Source organism: Rosa rugosa, chromosome 1 (genome assembly GCF_958449725.1).
Source record: "Rosa rugosa chromosome 1, drRosRugo1.1, whole genome shotgun sequence".
NCBI lineage: Eukaryota > Viridiplantae > Streptophyta > Magnoliopsida > Rosales > Rosaceae > Rosa > Rosa rugosa.
Window position 1 is genome coordinate 41045708 of NC_084820.1, and position 22886 is coordinate 41068593.

General features: G+C 37.9%; 3 protein-coding genes across 5 annotated transcripts; 2 read left to right on the top strand and 1 right to left on the bottom strand.

The window, feature by feature from the left end:
- The first annotated feature begins 7121 nt into the window (after window positions 1-7121).
- On the top strand, window positions 7122-11027 carry LOC133724920 (pentatricopeptide repeat-containing protein At5g46680). 3 transcript variants are annotated; one of them, XM_062151835.1, is made up of 5 exons: window positions 7122-7505; window positions 7714-7834; window positions 7974-8077; window positions 8834-10557; window positions 10727-11027. In XM_062151835.1, exon 4 carries the CDS (start codon window positions 8873-8875, stop codon window positions 10244-10246), a length of 1374 nt encoding a protein of 457 aa, XP_062007819.1. In that variant the 5' UTR covers window positions 7122-7505; window positions 7714-7834; window positions 7974-8077; window positions 8834-8872; the 3' UTR covers window positions 10247-10557; window positions 10727-11027. The 3 variants fall into 3 exon arrangements, with proteins under 3 accessions (XP_062007819.1, XP_062007820.1, XP_062007821.1); XM_062151836.1 differs by having other exon boundaries at window positions 7994-8077; XM_062151837.1 differs by lacking the exon at window positions 7974-8077.
- A 2607-nt stretch (window positions 11028-13634) lies between these two features.
- LOC133724921 (chaperone protein dnaJ C76, chloroplastic) lies at window positions 13635-18261 on the top strand. Its single transcript, XM_062151838.1, has 9 exons — window positions 13635-13969; window positions 14242-14370; window positions 14481-14610; window positions 14780-14900; window positions 15426-15507; window positions 15742-15795; window positions 16136-16174; window positions 17027-17126; window positions 17952-18261. Exons 1-9 carry the CDS (start codon window positions 13733-13735, stop codon window positions 18080-18082), a joined length of 1023 nt encoding a protein of 340 aa, XP_062007822.1. The 5' UTR covers window positions 13635-13732; the 3' UTR covers window positions 18083-18261.
- Window positions 18262-21018: 2757 nt separating this feature from the next.
- LOC133728086 (uncharacterized) lies at window positions 21019-21795 on the bottom strand. Its single transcript, XM_062155499.1, has one exon. The coding sequence runs from the start codon at window positions 21793-21795 to the stop codon at window positions 21019-21021; it is 777 nt and encodes a 258-aa protein (XP_062011483.1).
- Window positions 21796-22886: the final 1091 nt, after the last annotated feature.

Below are 22886 nucleotides of genomic sequence, written 5' to 3' on the forward strand. Positions count from 1 at the left end.
CGTTTTCTATTTAACTTGTTTGTTGGAGGATTTAGCCAACGACATTCCATTGGGATAAGTGTGTCTTAATGGAGCAAATTTCATCGGCAAATTTTTTTGTGGGAGGTTTCAACTTTCAAGCGATGAAAGTTCGTCGGCAAAAGTTATATATATTTTTTATTTAATTTTTTAGGAGCTTTTTGCCGACAATTATGTCATATGGATATGCGCCACTTGCTGGACAACAATATTTCGTTGGTAACTTTCTAGAGTTTTTCTCATATGAAATTTCGTCGGAAAAAAGTGCATCTCATTTTATTTAAATTTTTTGTAAGAAGTTATCGCCAACAATGTGTTCATAAACATTGTGTCACTTCTTGACTATAAAATTTATTCGGCAGAAGTCTGTTTCTTATAAATTGTTTTTATAGAAGGTTTTACCAATAAATATCCCGTCAACAAAATGAATCCCTTCATTTCTATTTCATTCTATGAAATGGAAATAAAATAAAAGGCTAGCTATTCAAAGACATTGAATATGTTATATATAACTTATTGTTTTAGTAAAATAGATTCGAGAGAGATTGATGAGAGAATTGTGTATTATTATTGAGATAGGAGCCCTATATATAGGGATTACAAAGTACATATTCTAATGTTACAAGGAATACTAATCCGACTAGGATTAGGAAATCTAGAACATTCTCTCCTATTACTACTCCTAGTTTGATAAGGCTCACTAAGTTGATTTTCCTTCAACACTCCCCCTTGTGCCGCTCAAACTTGGTGGTGACGCTTCATCCGTTGCCTCGTTAAAAACCTTGCCAGGTAATAAAAAACCCTGTGGGACAAAAATAATCCTGGTCGAAGGACAAAAAGAGCACAACACGTCCTTCACTCTTTGAGATTGAACATGTAGACATCATAACTCCCCCTAATGTCGATATCTCCCCCTGATTGCTACAATTATGGGAGTTCGGATAACTTTTTCAATCCGATGCTTTTCACATGTTTCTCGAAGGTGGATTTAGGTAATGACTTAGTGAATAAGTCCGCTACATATCCCTTTCCAATCAAGTAGTCACTTTAGTGAGCGTTTCAACCTCGTTGCAAACGTGCTCCGTGGTCTAGAGCCACTTGACTTGAGAAAATGAAGTTCACAAGAACCTTCATTATATTCCGTATCTAGATCCCCATAGAGATACGTACTGACCACATTCGTAAGCTGCATGTTCAGTTATTCAGAAACTACCAAACTGACAAGGTAGTGGAGTGCAATGACATCCATTACGAGAGAATATGTCTTCTTGTAGTCGATTCCAGGGAGTTTTGTGAGAAACCTTGCGCCATAAGGTGAGATTATCATCTCTTTTTCTCATCACGCTATCTAACGAAGACCTATTAATGTCAACAGGTTTTATGTTAGGAGGTGTTGGCATCTCAAGCCCGAAAACCTTCCTCTTCGTTAGTGAATCAAATTCAACCTGGATCGCATCTTTCCATTTAGGCCAATCTGCTCTACATTGGCATTCCTTTCAACGGAGTAAGGTTCGATGTCATTGGTCTCAATAATTCCACGTCCTCATGTACACTAGTGTAGTTTGTAGAGATCTCTATATTCTCAGGAGTTGGTTCTAACATTGAGGCGTCCCCCAAAAATGTCTCTTGGACATAACCACAATCCAGAATATTCTCATGAGACGGATTTTGAGTATCAATGATCAATAGATCAAGTTGTGCCGAACTCGCTCTCTTCCTAGGGCGAGAATCCATCGAACCTATAGGTCTCCTACGCTCTTTAGCGGAACCCATGGCCTATGATGCCACTATGCCACATTGTGGCGTCACTATACCACCATCTATGGTGGTGGTGCCGTGCCCATCTCTTCTGGGTGGCGCCATGTCCTTGTTTGGCTCCAATTTTGCTGCAGCTGGTCAACAGTCTCTTTTCTGCGCTGGCGTGTCAGCACCGTTCGGGTGCGGTCGTCGGGGATGTCCCTTGACCTGACTTCTTTTCAAGTGATTGTGGACGAGGAGAGCACCAACCTCGTCATGGGGATTCTTTCTGCCTCGTGTGGAGGACTTTGCTGAAGGTTCTTCTTGTTAACACAATCGATACTCAATGTTGTAGATCGAGCAGAGCGACATCACCGGGAAATGTTGAGATCTTGCTAAAGCGTGACTTTAGCTTGGCTGGGTTGCTAGGGCGTTACCCTTGCTTGGCTGGTTCGGTAACCGTTGTGGTCGCGGCACTACTGTCGGCTCCCGAGGAGACTAGGACCGAAGCACGTTGACAGAGGGTTTGGTGGCACTGAAGGTCGGCTTCTGAGAAGACTAGGACTAGGAGTGAGATCACCGCTAAGAGAAAGAGAAGGAGAGGGAGAGGAGTTGCTCTTAGAGAGGTTTGCTCTAGAGAGAACTTAGATCATCTTAGAGATGTTGTTGTTGTGTTGTGAATGTGTCTTTTAGAATGAGAAGAGAAGGTGTTTATATAGGGAAGAAAAAGAAGAGTGAAATGATGAGTGGAAGAAAAATAATGAAAGTGGAATATGAAAGTGATTTGTAAAATATGGAAAAGATAGAGAAATGATGAAATGAAAGCAAGGCATGAAGGTGCAACAACATGGAAGTGATGATGATCTATTAAAGAGATTGTCTTGAAAAATATATCCAAGGAAAAGAAGAAAAGCATCTAGCTTTCTTCATGTGGGTAGGAAACATGAACATGTGAATATTGAGCTGGTTTTAGGTCAGTTTCTGCCCCTTTATTCCTTCAATTATTTCTCCAACAAGACTTCATTATATTCCTTCGACTTCTTCATATGAAATGTTCCACTATGAGTGTAGATCACCCTGGTAAAATTTCAGATTTTTATTCCATGTGGTTGGGCCGAAAATGCTGCTGGACCTCTTACAGGTCCAGTTTTCCAGTTTTGCTTCTGTAGAAAATTGGGCTGATTGTTTGAAGGCCTTCCACTCAACAAAAGTTCTTGCACTCTTCATAAGAAATGATCCTTGGGCTGTCTAGAATGGATATGGAAAGTGTCAGCACATTTTGATTTCATTTGGTTAGTCTGCCACCCCTCCTTCCTTGTCTAGCTCGGTTTTTCCTAGCCGAAGTAGGAAAATATGCTAAAGTTGACTTGTCATACTTCCATAGTAGGCTTTATTTAGCCTCTAAATATATATTTCGAGCTTGTCGACAATATATAGCTTGAGCCACTGATATTGGCTCAATTTCTCCAATACGTGCCTTGTCAGGCCAAAATGTTCATTTTGGGTCCAAACATTGCCCCCCAGACCTCGAAGTCAAAGGTCCTCGTCTTGACTAAAGAGGTCTTGAATCAGCACTCCTCTTATAATGTCGTTGCTCCAAAGCCACTTGTATTGGCTTGACTAAAATTACTTGAACAGTAGCCTCTCTCCCTCTTAATTATACATAGCGAGCATACATATATTAATCGCCAGTCTTCCTTCGCGAACCATCTTTTGCGAGGCCATGTAATTAAAATCACTTCGCTGCCAACAATTCGCAACCCAGCTTTCGCCACAATTATTGGCAAAAATATTGAGTTGACCTCCTCCACTGCTAATACCATACTAGGCATATTAAATGCCTCTTGTATATGTGCCTAGACCAATACCAATGGCCTCTTAAGTATATTAGCAAGTTCCAGCCACCATTAGGCAAGAACACAATTTTTTGCATCCTCCGCGACACACAAATTTGAAACTCTTTTTGTATTTTTTTTTTTTTTTTTATTTATTTATTTTAATAAGACATTGTGAATCAAGGTTTAGACATGCGGCCCAAGTATAGTCGTCTAGACACAAATTTTCTTTCAAATCCTTTGGGCAACCTTACTGAAATGGCCAGGTGGGGGAGGGCGAACAAGAGAGGCAGAATCCATTTTGGCATGAGCTACTCCCACATAGTGGTTTAGGCCCATTTGCACGCACTTCTGGATTCAAGAACCTGTCATGAACGTTGTCCCTTTTCTAGACACCATTTCACATAGGCTATACTTACTAAGATGAGAAAGGTCATAAGTGTGAAGACAGTTCAACAAGTGTTAATAAAAGCCGCCCTTAACCTTAAGGGACCTGAACTAGGCACCAATAAGGAGTTTAGGCCAATATTAACAAAAGAGACTTCACCTATTCCGTTATGATTCACAAATGACGAAAATAAAAATGAAAACTGAAAATTGACGGGAAATTTAAAAACAAAGAAAGAAGTTAGCAGCACTATATTTGGCTAACCTCCAGAAGGCCACGGGGGAGGCCATCTATGCTTCACTCCAAGCTCTGATGTATCAAAATTTGTAGGGTAAAAATCCCTCCTATGAGAGCTTGTAGAAAAAGAACAAAGATACTTCTCGTTGAAGAATTTGGAGGAATTTGGCTCGTGAGAGGGGTATTCTTGCCCCCCAAGTATCTTTGTTGGTTGACGAGACATGATCTCCAATTGTAATTTGGAAGATGACGGTGTCCCAAGATCGGCTTTGTCGCCAACTGTCGCCAACTTCTCTTGATCAAAGGGATGATCATGGGTCATATCTTGCCCCCCATGCATCTGATCAGTAGCCACATATTTGGCTTGATCAGTGGAGACATCAGATATTTGTTCAGAGACAATTTTCTTGTCTGAAGAACAATCTTGTTGATGACGTTCTCCATAAGTAGCCTCTATGTAAGGCTGTGATTCACCAGTGAGACCCTTAGGTTGATTGCCACCTATAGGCAAGTTAGTCTCAGAAATGACCTCTTCGCGAGCAGCTTCTTGATGTTCCAATTTGTCTTGATGCGAACTGACTTGAGTAGCCAAGCTGGAACCTTCTTTGCACAAGGTCGCGAACTCCGATGAGGTCTGTTTGTGCTGGGTCGCAACGACATTCATCGACTGCTGGTGGTTTTCTTGGGCTGGTTGGGTCACGTCGGCCAGCTGCTCCCAAGTCTGCCACGAATCTTGTTGGGCTGATTGGAAAAGTTCATCCCTCCTCTTCTGCTGCGCCGCCAGGACCTTTTTCAAATTCGCATAATACGAAGCAGTGTTCTGTTGAAAGATAGCAAGTCGCTCCTCTATGCTCGCATTCTCCGGAATGGGAATGGGCACATAGCCTTCTATCGTCGCCATGACTTCAGGAATTTCTTTTGGTAAAGATTTTCCTCTGGCATCCCAATGATGGTGAACACAAAAAAACTCTGGTGTAGTCCCACTGGGCGTGCCAAAATGTTTGGCTCCAATTTTGTTGCAGCTGGTCAACAGTCTCTTTTATTGCGCGGGCGTGCCAGCACCGTTCGGGTGCGGTAGTCGGGGATGTCCCTTGACCTGACTTCTTTTCAAGCAATTGTGGACGAGGAGAGCACCAACCTCGTCGTGGGATTCTTTGTGCCTCGTGGCGAGGACTTTTGCTGAGCTTCTTGTTAACACAATCGATACTCAATATTGTAGATCGAGCAGAGCGACATCACCGGGAAATGTTGAGATCTTGCTAAAGCGTGACTTTAGCTTGGCTGGGTTGCTAGGGCGTTACCCTTGCTTGGCTGGTTCTGTAACCGTTGTGGTCGCGGCACTACCGTCGGCTCCCGAGGAGACTAGGACCGAAGCACGTTGACAGAGGATTTGGTGGCACTGAAAGTCGGCTTCTGAGAAGACTAGGACTGGGAGTGTGATCACCGCTAAGAGAAAGAGAAAGAGAGGGAGAGGAGTTGCTCTTAGAGAGGTTTGCTCTAGAGAGAACTTAGATCATCTTAGAGATGTTGTTGTTGTGTTGTGAATGTGTCTTTTAGAATGAGAAGAGAAGGTGTTTATATAGGGAAGAAAAAGAAGAGTGAAATGATGAGTGGAAGAAAAATAATGAAAGTGGAATATGAAAGTGATTTGTAAAATATGGAAAAGATAGAGAAATGATGAAATGAAAGCAAGGCATGAAGGTGCAACAACATGGAAGTGATGATGATCTATTAAAGAGATTGTCTTGAAAAATATATCCAAGGAAAAGAAGAAAAGCATCTAGCTTTCTTCATGTGGGTAGGAAACATGAACATGTGAATATTGAGCTGGTTTTAGGTCAGTTTCTGCCCCTTTATTCCTTCAATTATTTCTCCAACAAGACTTCATTATATTCCTTCGACTTCTTCATATGAAATGTTCCACTATGAGTGTAGATCACCCTGGTAAAATTTCAGATTTTTATTCCATGTGGTTGGGCCGAAAATGCTGCTGGACCTCTTACAGGTCCAGTTTTCCAGTTTTGCTTCTGTAGAAAATTGGGCTGATTGTTTGAAGGCCTTCCACTCAACAAAAGTTCTTGCACTCTTCATAAGAAATGATCCTTGGGCTGTCTAGAATGGATATGGAAAGTGTCAGCACATTTCGATTTCATTTGGTTAGTCTGCCACCCCTCCTTCCTTGTCTAGCTCGGTTTTTCCTAGCCGAAGTAGGAAAATATGCTAAAGTTGACTTGTCATACTTCCATAGTAGGCTTTATTTAGCCTCTAAATATATATTTCGAGCTTGTCGACAATATATAGCTTGAGCCACTGATATTGGCTCAATTTCTCCAATACGTGCCTTGTCAGGCCAAAATGTTCATTTTGGGTCCAAACATTGCCCCCCAGACCTCGAAGTCAAAGGTCCTCGTCTTGACTAAAGAGGTCTTGAATCAGCACTCCTCTTATAATGTATCTTGTAAAAATGGTATGTGGTGTCATTGGTTTCTAAAAGGAAATGCTTAGAAGATACTTGGATTATTTCTAAGTTTAAGGTATCTTAGAGTGCTCTACAGTTATACGAAGTTTCAGCCTTTTAGGTTATTACATCTGCCCTACTTAAGATTCTCTCTTGCCAAATATAGATCCGAGCTAGCCCGTGAGCTGTGACCTGTTGGTAAGTTATAATTCCAACATTGTAAATGTCATGTGTTCGATTCTCACTGACGTATGTACGGGTGTGGTGGACTAATGTTTTTTATTTTATTTTATTTATTTTAATATAGTTCCGAGCTCAATATATATTTAGTAGTTTAACTAAGAGAAAAAAGGAAAATAAAATAAAGACTCGTCTAAAATATATAAAGGAAAAATAGGACGCCAAATCTGATCTCAAACCCGCACAAAAGCAGGTGTTCGGGCTTTCTTCCCTAGATTCTGCGCTCCCGGATGACCCAACACCCAACGTATAGCGCTCCGTCCATTTCAAATGCCTAATTTTGCACTCTCTCTCAAACTCTCACAGACACACACGCACTATTGCAGCAGCACACAGACCCGACCTCGCTTTTTGGGTCCAAAAAAAAGTCAGGTATATAGGGTTTTTTTTTTGGAACACTTCGGCATCTCAAAGCCCCACCGAACTCCCGAACCTGCTTCTCTCCCGAGTCTCGGCGTCTCCGGTGTTTCAAGCTCCACCCAGCCCCCACTGCCGAGCTCCACCTCCAGCCTTTCAAGTTTCAAGCCCTACCCAGCAACCTGCAACTAGCAATTTAGCAAACCCGTCTCCGGTCTCCGAGTGGAGGCTCCAGGTATCTCTCTCTCCGTCTTCTTCTCCTCATCGGCTCCTCCTCTTCTTCTTGACTTCTTCTTAATCTGAGTTTCTGAATTCTGATTTTTGGTGATATGTAAATTGGGTATTTGGGTTCGATTTCAAATTTTCGATTTGATCTTGTTGGTTCTGATGTTTTGATCTTGAATTCTTGATGTTGATTGTTGAATACTTGAATTGTTGGACAGGGGCGGACAATGCCGAATTGCTGACCGGCACTTCAAGTCTTCAAGCTGCAAGTTTTGATCTTGAATGCTTGATGTTGAAATGGGTTTGACTGTTTGATAACTCGATTTCCATTTAATTAAGGTAATGGAAATGGGTTTGATAAATGATAACTCATAACTTGATACTGATTGAGTGATTGGGTAGTCCGTAGTTAGAAATGGGTTTGATTTTGATACCTTGATTTCCATTTAATGGTAATAAAATTCTTCTTCAATTGCAGTTTGTAACAACTTGTATCAGACTATCAGTTGCACTCGGTCACTAAGGTTAGTGAGGAGAAGCAGAGGCCACAATTCCGTTGAGAAAGGTTGAAAGAAAATAAGGGTAAATACCGTCATTAAATATTTAAATCTTGCTATTTTGATAAATGTATTGGAATTACTCTCATAATTGAAATTTTAGGTGTTACATATATGTGAATTATAATTGTATTGGCATAATGGATTGTATGGTCCTTCACATTGAGAAAGAGTATGCTGAATCTATTGACAACAATGAGGTGATTAAAGAGTTTGACGCTTCATGTACTCGTAGAGTTAGATTTAGTTAGTTATGCTCTCGTATTATATTGCATTGCACGTTTATTTTATTGCTGAGTTTATTGTTTAATTTTGTATATGCATTTGAGGGGTAAGGCTCATTATGTGCCTCCCTGACTAGGTGTATCTTTTTTTTCAATTAATAAAATTCTCTCGCACCGTTGAGATTCTCTACCATTTTTTTTCCCCTTTGTTAACAAGTTCAAGCCCCACCGAACCTCAAATCCTGGATCCGCCCCTGGCCATACATATATAATTTTGGGCATCACCTATTCGTATCCAATTTACAGTCTGCCGCCATTGTTAGGCCAATTCAATCTCACCTTTATTTCTTTCTACTCTACTACTTGTTCGTATCTTGAAGAATATTGTGCATATTCTGCTATTACTGTTGTTGTTGAAGAATTGATTATGTATTGAGTGACAGATCGATAGGTTCAATGTTGTCACGGTCGCTTATGTTGGGAGAGATAATTTTGATGATACTAAAGATATAATGAAGTGGAGTATCCTTAACACTTTGTGTTTTGAAATATTACAGGTTTCGGTTTCTGTTAGCAAGTCATTATGTGTGATGTAAATGATGGTCTGTAGATTATCGACTTTGCTGTTGAACGTATGCATATCTTCATTTTGTAAAGTCCGGCTATTGGGGAGAGCGGAGGCCGTTATAATTGATGGTATAAGATTAGGGGTGATTCCAGATGTAGTCACTTACAATACTTTGGTTCATGCATATTGTCAGTTTGTTAGCGTAGATGCGGCTTATTCCGTTGTTCATAGAATGAAAGAAGCTGGGATAAGTCCGGATGTCGTTACTTACAATTCTTTGATATCCGGGGCCACCAGGAATCGCTTATTATCTCGAGTCCTGGATCTGTTTGAGGAAATGTTACAGGAAGGTATACATCCTGATGTGTGGAGTTACAATATTCTGATGCACTGTTTCTTTAAGTTAGGGAAACCTGATGAAGCCAACAGAGTCTTCCAGGATATTTTACTTAGCGACCTCACTCCTCATGCAGCTACATTTAATATTATGATTAATGGTCTTTGTAAAAATGGGTACACGGACAATGCTCTTATGTTATTTAGGAATTTACAACGTCATGGATTTGTTCCCCCGTTAGTGACATACAATATTCTTATCAGTGGGCTTTGCAAGGCACGTAGAGTGGGGCAAGCGAGGAGAATTCTAAAGGACCTTGGAGAATCAAGTCATAAGCCAAATGCCGTAACCTACACTACAGTTATGAGTTGCTGCTTTAGGTCTAAGCAATACGACCAAGGGCTTGAGATTATGTCAGAGATGAAGAGTAAAGGGTATACATTTGACGGCTTTGCATACTGCACAGTCATTGCCGCTTTACTTAAGACTGGAAGGATGGAAGGAGCAAATGCTTTCATGGAACAGATGATGAATAGTGGCATTGAAATGGATTTGGTGTCTTATAACACCTTACTTAATAAGCTTTGTAAAGAAGGCAAGGTTGAAGCTGCCTATAAGTTGTTGGATGAAATAGAAAATGGGGGCCTTTTGTGTGATAAGTATACCCATACAATCATGATTGATGGATTGTGTAAGGCGGGCAATATTGCTGGTGCTCAACAACATTTACATTATATGAATATGATGGGATTCCAGGAAAACTTGGTTGCCTTTAACTGTCTGATTGATGGCTTGGGTAAAGCTGGTGAAATTGATCGTGCAATGGAATTGTACAATTCAATGGAGACTAGGGATTCTTTTACCTATGACTCCTTGGTGCTCAATCTTTGCAAGGCTGGAAGGGTCCTTTGTGCATCTAAGCTTATGATGAAATGTTTAAGAGAGGGAATGATATTACTCTACTCTACCAGGCGAGCACTCCTTGATGGGCTTCGTTCTTCAGGGTTTACAAATGAAGCAAGAAAGCTTCAATCAAAAATTCGGTTAGCTCGGCTGTTACGTTAATAATTTGGTATTTTTGCTGCTGTAAATGACATACCCTGAAGAATTATGTGAACCACCGCCCCCACTCTAGTTATTTTTGTAAGCATCTGATGATTTGGGTGATAAGCTTGCTCTACAACATACATTATAAATGGTGGAGAGTACTGTTGAATCTGAAGCAAGGTGGCTTTACTAACCTGTAATGCTCTACATCTAGTCTGCTGGTCCTGCTGGGTTCTGCAACTTTAAGACACTGCTTTTAGTGAACAAACTACTCCCATACCATGTAAGACTGGGCAAGTCATTGACGCCAGTTTCTTCAGGGCCTACTGGTGAGTGTCTTTTCTTACTCCAAATTAATACTCAATAAATTTCCTTTTACTTTTAGACGAACTAATGCGTTTGGAGAATTACTGCAAGAACATCTGCATTATTGTATTCTCTTCCTTTTTTCTCATCTGTTTGAAATAAGTTTTTAAATCTATGCTTCACTTTTTCCAGGGATGCTGGTTTGCATTGTTGAGAGTCAGTTCAGATAAAACTGAGAACTCTAACCCAGAGAGGGAAGCATGTATATTGAATTCTTTTCGTGTGAGTAATTGTTCACATGAAATTAATAAATCGGTTTCTTACGTACATTTTATGGTTGGACCAGACCAGAGAGGGATAAAAGGTTGAGTCCATTTTCAAAAATGGTTTTGATTCCTAAAAGAGAAAAATAGAAGTTTAACTCCACTTCCTACAGTAATGATTACAAACTTATTTCCGTTTTATAAAGATAATAATATGAAGTCATTGAATATTACTTAATATTTGCTATTCTGCTACTTAACTTTCAAATGAAATGATGTTTTCATTTCTTATTGGAGGAGATGAGAGATTCTTTGAGAGCAAAGTACTACTTTTAGAGTGGTTCAAAAATGCTCATTGTTACTTTATTTATATTTATTTTTTACTCGCATCTCTTTCTTCTCTACCAGGATCTCTTATGTTAACTTCTCAATATTTGCAGAATTGCAGATAGTGGAATATTAACTTCAAAAATTTTGTTTCCTTTTATTAGTGTGTCTGCAGTTCAAAAAGAAAAAAAATAGTTAGATTAACTTAGGATGTCATAGACGTTGATACAAGTGGCTCATAATAATAGATTTATGAAATTCGGATTCTAAGCGGAGGGAGAGGGTCCTGTTATGTAGATGTTGTGGTTGTGGTTGTCAGATGTGATCTTATATGTTACCAAGCTGATTTGATGAATCAAGATCTCAATTCTTCAATTCACAGAATCAATATAGGTTAGGTAGAACCATAGAAGAAAGGAAAAAGATATGAAAATATGATACCGGGGTTCCTTTCTATTGAGCATGAAACTTGTTACTGAACATGTAGAAGATGGGTTCATAGGCTAGGCTTAGTTGAGGACTTTTGTGGTAATCATGAGGTATTTAGGTAGTCTTGCTGATTTATATCTTTTCTGGATCCTTTTTGCAAGTATCTGTTTTTTATTTTTGAAAAATATACTATTAAGTGTTCGGGCAAGCTGTGCAGTGTCAATCTGGGGATTTCTCTTGATATAGGGAGCAAGGATTTGAATTCTGACTCAGCTTTCAGTTAATAAGTTTCAGCCAACCTTCGGTAGCTCTGGCTTCTCTCGAGGTTCTGTTCTACAATACTGAAGTTAAAAGTTGTTGATCTTCTTGTTTTGCTATGCTGCTGATGATGTTGGCTACCTGAGCTTGCCGTGTTATGCATACTTAGGCACTAACTTGAATCAAGACCTGAGCTTGCATTGTGATGTATACATAGACACTAACTTGAATCAAGAATCTCTGATTTAAGTTTCATTTGCTTTGTGAATCTGTTTTCAACTGGATTCTTCTACCGCCAAAGAATTTCCTTTGACACATCGTAATATTCTACCATGTTTAGTAAAGTAGTCCTGCAAAACCTAGACCATAATTTCTCTCAGGTTTTTTCTTTTTTATTGTGCAAAGTTATTTGATACTGACTATTGATCACTTAATTTCATTCTGGAATTTAGACAGATGTAATAATAGTAATAGCATCATTATATATTACCATATGTTGCAAGTGATGAAGTTTTTTTTTTTTTCCGATACAAGTGGTGAAGTTGAAAGTTCTAATTTGAAATACTTTTACACTGTTGATCTGTTGGAGCTTGATGAATTGTTTACTTGTTCGAACTGTTATAACTCTTTTAGGATGATGAAATTCACCCGCTAAGTTGTAATCTATACTCATTTCCTTTTTTCATTAAAACTTTTAGCAAAAGGAAAAACTTAAGTTACAAAAAAAAAAAAAAAAGTAGAGTGGAGATTGTAAAATGAGAAGTTTGAATTTTACTCTTAAAAGTCCATATAGCAGATGGTTTACTTGGCTCAACTCGTGATGATGCCATCACATAACCTCTCAAAGGACATCTCCATTTTTTTTGTTGGACATATGACATATTTACAATTGGTGCATATAGGTAGAATATACAAATCACAAATGTCGCATTAGGTTGATTTCTCTAATTGAATAGATGTTGATAGACGCTGAGGTTTAAAGAATATATTGATAAAATGAATCAAGGTGCTAAAACTCCGAGCTTGCCTTGAAGAAACAGAAAAACAGGACAAGTCTATGGTATACAAATACATTAATTTGTTCTACCTCCAAATGGGAGCACTTTGTTCAAATCATGGTACTCTAGGTACAAGCAACAGCCTCGAGTACAAGAACATTTAATTAATTACAAATAATTTCTCAACCCTAATAATTAGAAACACCTAATCCTAATTAATTAGTTGTCTCTAATTTTTAAATTTGTATTTAGTTTTCAATTAACTCTATGCTCTTTCAAGTTGAAAACTGTCATCATAGATTTCGATCGGTTCCTGAATTTGGGTAGTTTGTATATTGTCAACTAAATGTTCGAGTTAGGACCTAGCTATCTGCAGGTTTAAGGCTATTTGTTTCATTACCAGCTAATTTTGATAGATCGAGAAATTCTAGAATTAAGGTTGTCAATTCCAACTCAACCTGATAACACGACTTGAAACCCACACAAAATTAAACGAGTTGAAAATTAGAAATTTGCATGTCAACCCGACCAACCCCACCCCCTCCCAAAACCCAAGCGCACAATGTGGCATGATCCAAAGTATGGAAACTTCCCCTAGCTTGCCACTATGGACAAAAAGCAGTTGCTGGAAGCGTGAAGCAACAATTAGACACGAGGTGACACGTGTCCTATGTATGCTATACGTACTTGACTGTGGGATTCAACTGAGGTTCGTCCAGATTCTAGGGAAAACAATTGGCTCTGCAACTGCCATCTCAGCATCACACCCTCAATTGCAACGCCAAAATTTCTTCCACCTCAAAAACCTTCAAAAATTCCATTTTTTCGTTATCCAAAAATATCCGACTTCAATTAATTCATCGATTATTTGACTCTGTTCTCATTTTCTTTCTCCTCTGTAACAAGGTTGAGTTTCATGTCCAATGGCTCAGTTGCTGTCCCCTGTTTTCACTGAAGCTCTCAAGTTCCAGAACCCATTACTACCACCGAGCTTGTGCTCAAGAAGCCCATGGCGCGTGTTGGCCAGGACCGGCAATAATAGCTTGAGTTTGATGGGACATGCTGGGAAGCGAAGAGCCATTGGCAGAGTCAGAGTCGCAACTGAGGGCTCTACTTCAGTTGACGCTTTGGCTGATGACTATTACTCTGTCTTGGGTTTGGTAAATGCTTCAAAACTCATCTGGGTTTTGTTTGTTTAGTTCTGAGAGCGTATTGTTTGTTTGGTTTGATGGGGTTTTGTTTGGATATGCAAAATGTTGTAGTCAGTGATGCATGTGTAGTTCTGAATTTAGAGACTTCACATCTGGTTGGCAAATTGTATATCTTATAATGGTTTTCTTGATCTTTGTTTCTTTTCTACTGTTTACTTGTTGTGGAATGCATGGATTTGTATATATGATGTCATTGGTTGGGTTTGTATATGTTACTATAGCTTCCAGATGCAACGCCAGCACAGATCAAGAAAGCCTATTACAATTGTATGAAGGCTTGTCATCCTGACTTGAGTGGTGATAATCCGGAGACAACAAATTTCTGTATGTTCATCAATGAGGTCTATGAGGTGGGTTTCCGTAAAGGTTCTGAGCTCGAAGCGGTTAAAATGTTTTGGTCTTTTTTGTTGTTGTTGTTTTGTTTTTGTGATTTCACTAGAATTAAAGCATTTTAGTGCAGGTTCTCAGTGACCCTGTGCAGCGCATGGTTTATGATGAAATTCATGGTTATGCATTGACTGCAATCAATCCTTTTGTAGATAACTCTGCACCAAAAGATCACACATTCGTTGATGAGTTTAGCTGCATAGGTATGCCTGTGTTAAGAGGCTAAGGGGTTATTCCATGTATGAATTTAATTGGAGCTTGCTTTCTAGGACATTCGTTTAAAAAAGAAAAGAAAAAAGAAACTCTTGAACTCCTTGCTACCTTTGAGTACTGATGTTAGTATGGCGATCTATAACCTATTTATCTTTTCAGGCTGCAAAAACTGTGCCAATGTTGCACCAGATGTCTTTGCAATCGAGGAAGACTTTGGAAGAGCCAGAGTATATAGTCAGTGTGGAAATCAAGATTTAGTTCAACAAGCAATTGATAGTTGGTAAGTCCTGCTTCGTGGTCATGATAATATGATGAACATTTGCAATGAAAGTTGTCAAGTTCAGTTTCCAATCTTCTTTGTCAATTGAATTCAATGCCAGCTTCATTGTTGTGCAAGCCTTAAAAAACTGGTCTCAGATATGGGAGGATAAACCTAAACAACATCTAAGAATATTAAGGAATAATGTATTTTTTTTGTGGTCATTGTTTGCTTGTAATTAGATACAAAGTAGGATACACTTCCAAAATGAATGATAATTAGTTTCACTTGTAATATAGGGTTGGCTGCTGAAAAAGTTACTTTGTATATGGTTGAGACAATCTATCACAGCATCACTCCTGGTTCAAAATTTTCATCAATATTACTTCCTATGCTTTCATGCATGTATGTGCTGTTGTCAGAAACTTGACATTTAGATTCAAGTTTCAGGTATTAAGAAACTCATTAATTGCAGTTCCAGATGTCTTGAAGTTGCTTCAACAATAGACTTCAAACTGTTAGTTAACAAAATCTTCTTTATTTCAGCCCTGTTGATTGCATCCATTGGACTTCTGCTGCACAACTATCATTGCTTGAAGATGAAATGCGCAGAGTAGAAAGAGTAAATGTAAGGCAAACAATCAGTGTAAATTGTATTTTCCATATGAGTTCCTTTTTTTATATAACCTTCTGAGTAATGTCGCCATTTTGAAGATGCTTTACTTCTGAGCATCTTTGTAATCTCCTTGATCACAAGTTATTTGTGGTTATCAGTTCTGTGTATGTATAGCTGTCTAAACCTTCTTAAACCAACAAAACTGCATTTATATTGGTGGCTAAAAGAGTTTTTGTGAATGGTCAGGTCGCACTGATGCTTGCAGGTATGGGCTCAGCATCAGCAGATGTTTTCAGAACGGTACATTACTATTTCTATTCTAGATATGCATTTTCTATACAAATGAAGCCAGTCTTGAAATTATGAACTAAGAATATTGTGTTGTATTTATTTATTTAATTTTTTTTTTTTTTTTTGAAATTTCTCATTGGTCTTACAGTCTTATGTTATCGAAAGACAAATGGAGAAGGATGTAGAAATATTTGTTACATGTAATTATGCGTTACCATCATTAACTCTTGGTTCTAAAACTCTTCTTCCTAAAACATCTTTAAAAAGACACTCATGTAAGGCATCTCTTTAGCATTGTGATAGCTGGCTGAGTTGTTTTATTACTCATACATCCTTTATACTGTGGCAGGCAAGTTCTCGATGGCAAAAGAGGCAAGCAAAAGTCTTGGTAAGAACTGATATTTGTTTGTGACCTTCATCTATTTTTCTATGTTCTGGTCTCACAAATTACAGTATTAAGCCATGTTAAGTCATGAAAAAGAAATTTGAAATGTCAACACAATAAATTTTTGCCCTTGGATTTCATCCAGATACATTTGAATATGAAAGGAAGTTATCAGTCTTGTCTTTTTAGATACATAATTGATTGGAATAGTTCAACCCAGCTAAAAATCACTGTTAGGTTGTTATATTCAAATTTCTCCCGAGAATTTGAAGCTAGAGAACTTCATGCCTATCACATAGCTTTATCGTATAGAGTAACCTGGCGTACTTTTGGAACTTATGATTTACTAGGAAACAAACTTTTATTACGACAGATCGTGAAGATGCTACATCAACTAGTTTGAATCTAGGAAACATACTTTTTTTGTTTTCTAGACTTGATAAAAGACCAGAAATACTTATGTAACCAATGTGAGCTAAGCAGCAGTAAACAATATTGCTCCCAGGATACAAGAATGAAAAGTAAAAAGACAAGGACTGGGGAATGTTTTTCACTTTAGGACTTTTTATGGAAAGTTGAATTGGGGTGGGAAGGGGAGAAGTAGGGAAACAGGAAGGGTACAGTTGTGACTCATGTTTAATCTGTGGTACTGGTTGTGTCAGTTGTATGAACCAAAGGTGTCCCTGGATAGTTAAATAGTCTGATATTCTAATCCAAAGAGATGTGTTCATGAATTGCCAACTCCTATATATGCTGGTCTTTCCTCTTGGTATTAAAACTCTAGATGGCTGTCTATAAGTTTAAAAGTACTGATTGCATTCTACTCTCCATTTGAATACATGGATATTATTACAGGCACAGGCTAAAGTGAGGATGACAAAGCAGAAAGATTCAGATAAAACGGAATCATACTGGGATAATGTATGGGGCAAACCCAAAGACTACCAGAGTTCAGGTATAAGAAAGTTTTTCTTTCAGTAAATCTCATAATAATTATACTAGATGACAGTATGCTACTTAATGTTTGATAGATATACAGAATTAAAAAAAAAAATTTGAATTTACTGTATATGAGTGTAGTTCACCTCCTCCTTCATGTATCACACTCTCACTGTTTTAGCCTCCTTCATGTATGATCCTAAGAGCTTTGGACATCTGGATGTGTTTTTCATCTCAAAGAAAGTCAATCTCTCTCAAATATTCCTCCCTTTCGTCACTACCTTTTTATAACACCACTAAGAAAGCTTTCCAGAAAATAAGAAAAAAAAACAAAATTACTGCTTGTGGAACTATTAGTGCCTCAAATTTGATCTAAACTACCTTTGACTTAGATATTTCAGTGATTGCTAAACTACATGTTTGATAACCAGTGGTTATAAGGTATCGTACATTCTTATTCTATGCACATATCCAGCCGTGCTACCTTCCATGGAGTTCTTCTACACCGCTTATTTTGGTAGATGCTTCTTGGATCACAGCATCTTCTGGATCTACTTTGTTACTGGTTTTTCCTACCTCAGCTCGTAAAGGCTTTCAACATGATATAATTTTTAACTTCAAGCTTGCCATTAACTAACTCATCAAACAATTTATAATGCATGCTAGGATTGTAGGCACTTAAGAGTTAAATCTGGAGTAATGTTTTCTGTTTCCATTTGTAACTTTGTCTGCATTGTTGTGGTCTATTTAACATTAACTTTGCCTTTTAGATGTTTGTGTATGAATCAAAAATTGCAACATTAATTTGTTTTCCTTTTTTTTTTTTTTTTCCTTGTTGCAGAGGAGGAAACAAAAGAAAGAGCAAAGAGAGCTGCCGCTGCAGCTCGAAGATGGAGAGAGTACTCAAGGAGGGGTGCTGATAAGCCTCCTAGCTATAAACTTCCAGAGGCAATCTCCAACAATGAAAACTGACCATTAGATTTAAGACCATTAGTATTCTTATAGTCAATTGTAATTAATTGATCATATAGCCTATACGTCTTGTAAATTTGTAATCCTGTAAAACTTGAACATATATACAATATGTATAATCAGTGTAGTTGCTACAAAATTACCATACAATGATCTCTAAGGAAAAGAGATTTAGAGAAGTACACGAGTATCCTCTGTTTATGTTCATTTCTATTTGATTATAATCTATAAATTCCTGGAAGCTTTGCTTCAAACTACAAAGTTCATGAGTGGGAGGTTAATAGACCTTCAAAGTTACCCATTTGTTTTACCCTTCAACATAAAAACCTCGCACAACCAACCTTCAGAGATGGACTCATCCCCATCCAGACGTTAGGAAGCTAGCTACTGTGATTACCAGAGGAACGATGGCGTCTAGGATAACCCTACAAACATGTGGTTGCCTCACCCTCCCTCTCATTCTCCTAACGCCATCGATTGTTGCAATCATATTTTGAACTTGCTATCTATCTATATATGTGAAAACATGTGTTTTGGTATTTGGAAGAACCAAAAGATAAATAAAAATATGTTAAGCTCAACCTTTCGAGGATTTGTGCTCGACTGTTACAGCGTTGGTGATAAAGAATAGCAGCTTTGTGACCTGCTGGGGGGGGGGGGGGGAGCGATTTTGCATTGTAGAGCTACATCGTAGCAAAGATGCCATATGATCCCAACGGAATATGCTCTTTAAACCCTATATATATATATATATATATATATATATTGATTGGTCATTCTTGACTGGACAGGGTCCAAACAGATTTAGTACACAGTTGAATGCATGCAGCTTCAATAACCAGTATAATAATCTACTGATGTTAACACAGTTGGATTTAGAGCCCAGTTGGAGCTGTTTAGAGTTGGCCGGTGATCAAAGTAGACCAGTAACCCATAATACAAGTTTGTTCCATACAACAATTATGAGCTACACATGATCAAACTTCAAATACAGACGATGCAAAGCTGCATAAACAAAACAAATTTAGATTTTAATAGTCAAGGCCAAAGTTGACTACAAAGTCAATGTAAATGTTCTGTACACATTAGAAGTATCTGCAACTCTTTTTTGGGTCTTTAAGTATCTGGGATTAAATACTTTATCTGAATTATTGATATCAAAGGCAGCATAAGAAGACCCCAAGAGCATGGCGCATCATCTGTTTGGTGAGGAAGGTGGAGAGGAGATATTAAGCGATGGCTGCCCCCACCATGTAATTTCTCTAACAAGAAATCTAATACCACCCCACATTTCTTTCTTTATTTCTTTTCTTCTTTTTTTATTTGGTTTGTATCATAGAATATAGATATTATAGGAACAGAACAAGCCCTTGTACATGCACAGTATTAAATGTATTAACGTTCACAAATCACATGTGAACAGTTGATTTGGTTTATGAAAATAATATACTAGTATGCTTGTTGATGATAAAAAGATAAAAAAAGAAAAGAAAAAAAAAAGTAATTAAAAACACGTCAACAAGATTGTTCTTAATCAGTTTCAGATTATCAGTATTTTATAACTTAAATTTAGGTATCAAAGACATCATGATTAACTTCGGATTATTTTTTACTGCCAGTTCACATAATGAGTAAATATATTACATAAGCGCTACAGTGTTACACATTGTGATTAGTTACCATTTTTTTTTTCTTACATTAGTTACCAAATTTTGTTCACCAAGTAATGTCATTATAAGTATATATGATTGTGTATATTCTTAACGAAGCTTTATAAAAAGGAGCAAGGGTATAGTGAACATTACGTGATAAGGTTGTTTATTTCAATGATGCGTGTTTCAACTTTGAGGTTAGAAAGCCAAAAAAGTTGGTATTTAAATTTTGAGCTCCTCGATCTTTTCGTTTAGAACTCAAGGGGCGCGGGAATCACGTTGGAGCTCACTTTCTCTGCATTAGGGTTAAGATCCACACAGTGCTCAAAGTTGGGAGCCAGTCTCCATGTGAAACATTTGTTAGTGGCCTAATGGCTCCACGTTTTGGCCTTTAGCAATGGCAATCATTGTGACCATTTTGGTTTGGTTTTTAGTCTCAACTTGACAACTTGGTTTGGAATAGGGGGGAGGATTCAGTGCACCGATGTGCACATGCACCGACATAAATGAATAGTTAGATTATATTAAATACACATTTAGATTATTAATAAAAATATTAATTATAAATATCAAGGGTTGAGATCATCTTATAAGTGTTGGGTCATTTGCACCGTCGGTGCATAGAATAATTTCCATTGGAATAGGTTTCAAATTCAGACAATCAGACATAGTTGAGATTTTCATCAGTATCATCTGTGAAAGAAACCGTAAAATATGATATTTGAAATTAATATTGTTTTTTTTTTTTGATTGAAAAAATTAATATTGTGTTTAGTCGGTTAAAATTTGTGAAACTTTTTTTTTTTATCGTGTACCTATAATTATCTAACACTTGCAATTTAAAATGTATACTCTATTCAGTTAATTTAGTAGACCAAAAGAGTACATAATGTGGAAAATTTATCTTGTAATAAACACGTTTTTGTAAGTGAATTAAATAATACTCATACTATACGTATTTTGTAAAATTCAACCAGCTACGAGAAGACCGATTCGCTTAATCTATCTTGACTTTTGATAAATGAATTAGTAGTGCATAACTAGAGCATTTGCGATATACTTTCTAATGTCAATAACTAAAACATATATATACAATTTAGTTAAAAAATTCGAAATATGAAAACACACAAAAGAAAGAATCGCACTCAGCCACTCAGTTTGTTACATTTACAAGTTCTGTATTGACTGCCACATATTGTAGCCTAGCTGAAAAAGAAATTATTTCCAAGAAATTTCTAGTGAAAAATGGAAAATGGAAAAAACAAAAAGAAGTCTCTGCCAATGTTATCTTACGGTTGATGCAACTGTATGAGCCCAGAACTTGAGATGATGCTTCATGTCTTTATCAACAGCAGATGGAACTCTCCAATTCATCAACTGGTCCTCTTTTCTTTGATATTCCAAAGCATCCCAAGCTTCAGACAGATAAGGCCTGGAAACAACATGTGAATGATGATGACTTCCATCAATCCTCTTCTCTTCATCTCTATCTTCTTCCCCACCTTCATCACTAACTCCTAGTCTTTGCAAGCCGGGAATTATCGAAACCAGCTTCAAGTCCTTGTTGTCTTCCTCAGTGAACACAAACCCCAGATCCATAAACCCTTTAAGCTCGTCAAACTCGAGGTCCGACAAGCTCTTGCTGCTCCCTAATCTTTTCCTTGTTTTTGATCTTTCACTGTGCAACACCCTTTTCTTCAGTGGTGCTGACCCAACCTCAAGTACTTGTTTTTCAGGAACACTCTCTCTAGAGAAGTCTATGAGTACTTCTTTGCCGGAGGGGATTGTCTGAAGCTTTCGTGACCGAGTGGGGAGAACCGAGTGGGGAGAGAAGCTCGAATCGGAGAAAAGGCTTGACTTGGTGTCCAGGAATTGGTCACTTAGTGACCTCACGATGAGGGTTGGCAATCCTGAAGGGTTTGGTTCTTGGAGTATTTGATCTTCTTGGTCCAGTTGGAGACTTGGGATGTTTGCTGCTGCATGGGGTTTGGAACTGAAAACTGCGTGTTCAAACCAGTAGGAATCAAAGAGGTTGAGCAGAGGTACTTCGTCTGCAGCCATTTTTGTTGGCTTTAATGGAAAGTACAGAGAGTTTTGAGGTTAGAAGCAAGGGTGAAGAGGTTGGTTTGCCAGTTATAGATAAGAAGAAGGATGGGGGTAAGGTTGACGTCGTACTCGTACATATATGTATATTGGGTATTGGCTTTACCTTATTTCAGGCTGCAAGTGTTGTTGTTATATATTATCGAGCTACGCAAGTTGCTTGTTTTCTGTAGTTGATACAAGACTTATGTAAATGTAGTGGGCACATTTATATGCCATAAACTTAGGGCGCTCCAGCACATTCGCTTCCGATTCCAATTCGCTTCTAGATAAGAAAGATGAGGGTGTAGACGTGCGTGGCCAAAAGTACTCGTGGCAAATGTCGAATAATGATTTACTTGATTTGAAAACGAGTCTTTCACTCTTTTCAAATCAACCATGTAAATATCTAAATATACCTAATAAATTTTTTACGCCCAATAAAATTGTAAAATCTCTAACTACATGGTCTACACTCAACAAGTTTTCCGTTAATATCTTTTTCGTTTAAACCAACAAACCCTATGTCAAGCAAACTCTACACAGCAGCCAACAAGTTTTTTCTTTCTCTGACTTAAAAGAATCTCTTCTTCTTGAAGTTTTTATGTTAGCACTTGATACATACATCATATCTCTTGGTCTATGCTCTTAATTAAGGTGAAATCGAGAATAACATTTTGCCGTCTGCAATCAAAATAAAGTGATAGGTGATGTCAATTTCTCAATATGCTGCTTGTTATACCAGATGTAATTTTGGCTTTTGTGTTCTAATGATTAAGTTAGGCATAATTGGATTTGACTTGGTACAAATAGAACAAGATGACCACGCAATCTGTCTGATCTATTCTCGAGATAGTTATCAAGATGAAAAAAGATAGGAAGTTAGGGTTTAAGAGGGATCTCTAAATTGCAGGGAAAGGAATCTCCTAGATGGCTAACTAATTCATAAGCTCGGTGGCTCTATGCAGATAAGCAGCAACAATACAATAGCTGTGTGATATATAAACTCAGTGTTCACTACATGAGCAGTACAAAGGAGATCCTCAGCCATCCTTTGCCGACAATTGATC

Excerpts from the sequence above, each read along its gene's own strand:
- LOC133724920 (XM_062151835.1), top strand. The coding sequence starts at position 8,873 with ATGATGGTCTGTAGATTATCGACTTTGCTGTTGAACGTATGCATATCT.
- LOC133724921 (XM_062151838.1), top strand. The coding sequence starts at position 13,733 with ATGGCTCAGTTGCTGTCCCCTGTTTTCACTGAAGCTCTCAAGTTCCAG. Across the intron at positions 15,796-16,135 it reads CAGCAGATGTTTTCAGAACG|GCAAGTTCTCGATGGCAAAA; the intron begins GTACATTACTAT and ends ATACTGTGGCAG. Across the intron at positions 16,175-17,026 it reads AGAGGCAAGCAAAAGTCTTG|GCACAGGCTAAAGTGAGGAT; the intron begins GTAAGAACTGAT and ends ATATTATTACAG.
- LOC133728086 (XM_062155499.1), bottom strand. The coding sequence starts at position 21,795 with ATGGCTGCAGACGAAGTACCTCTGCTCAACCTCTTTGATTCCTACTGG.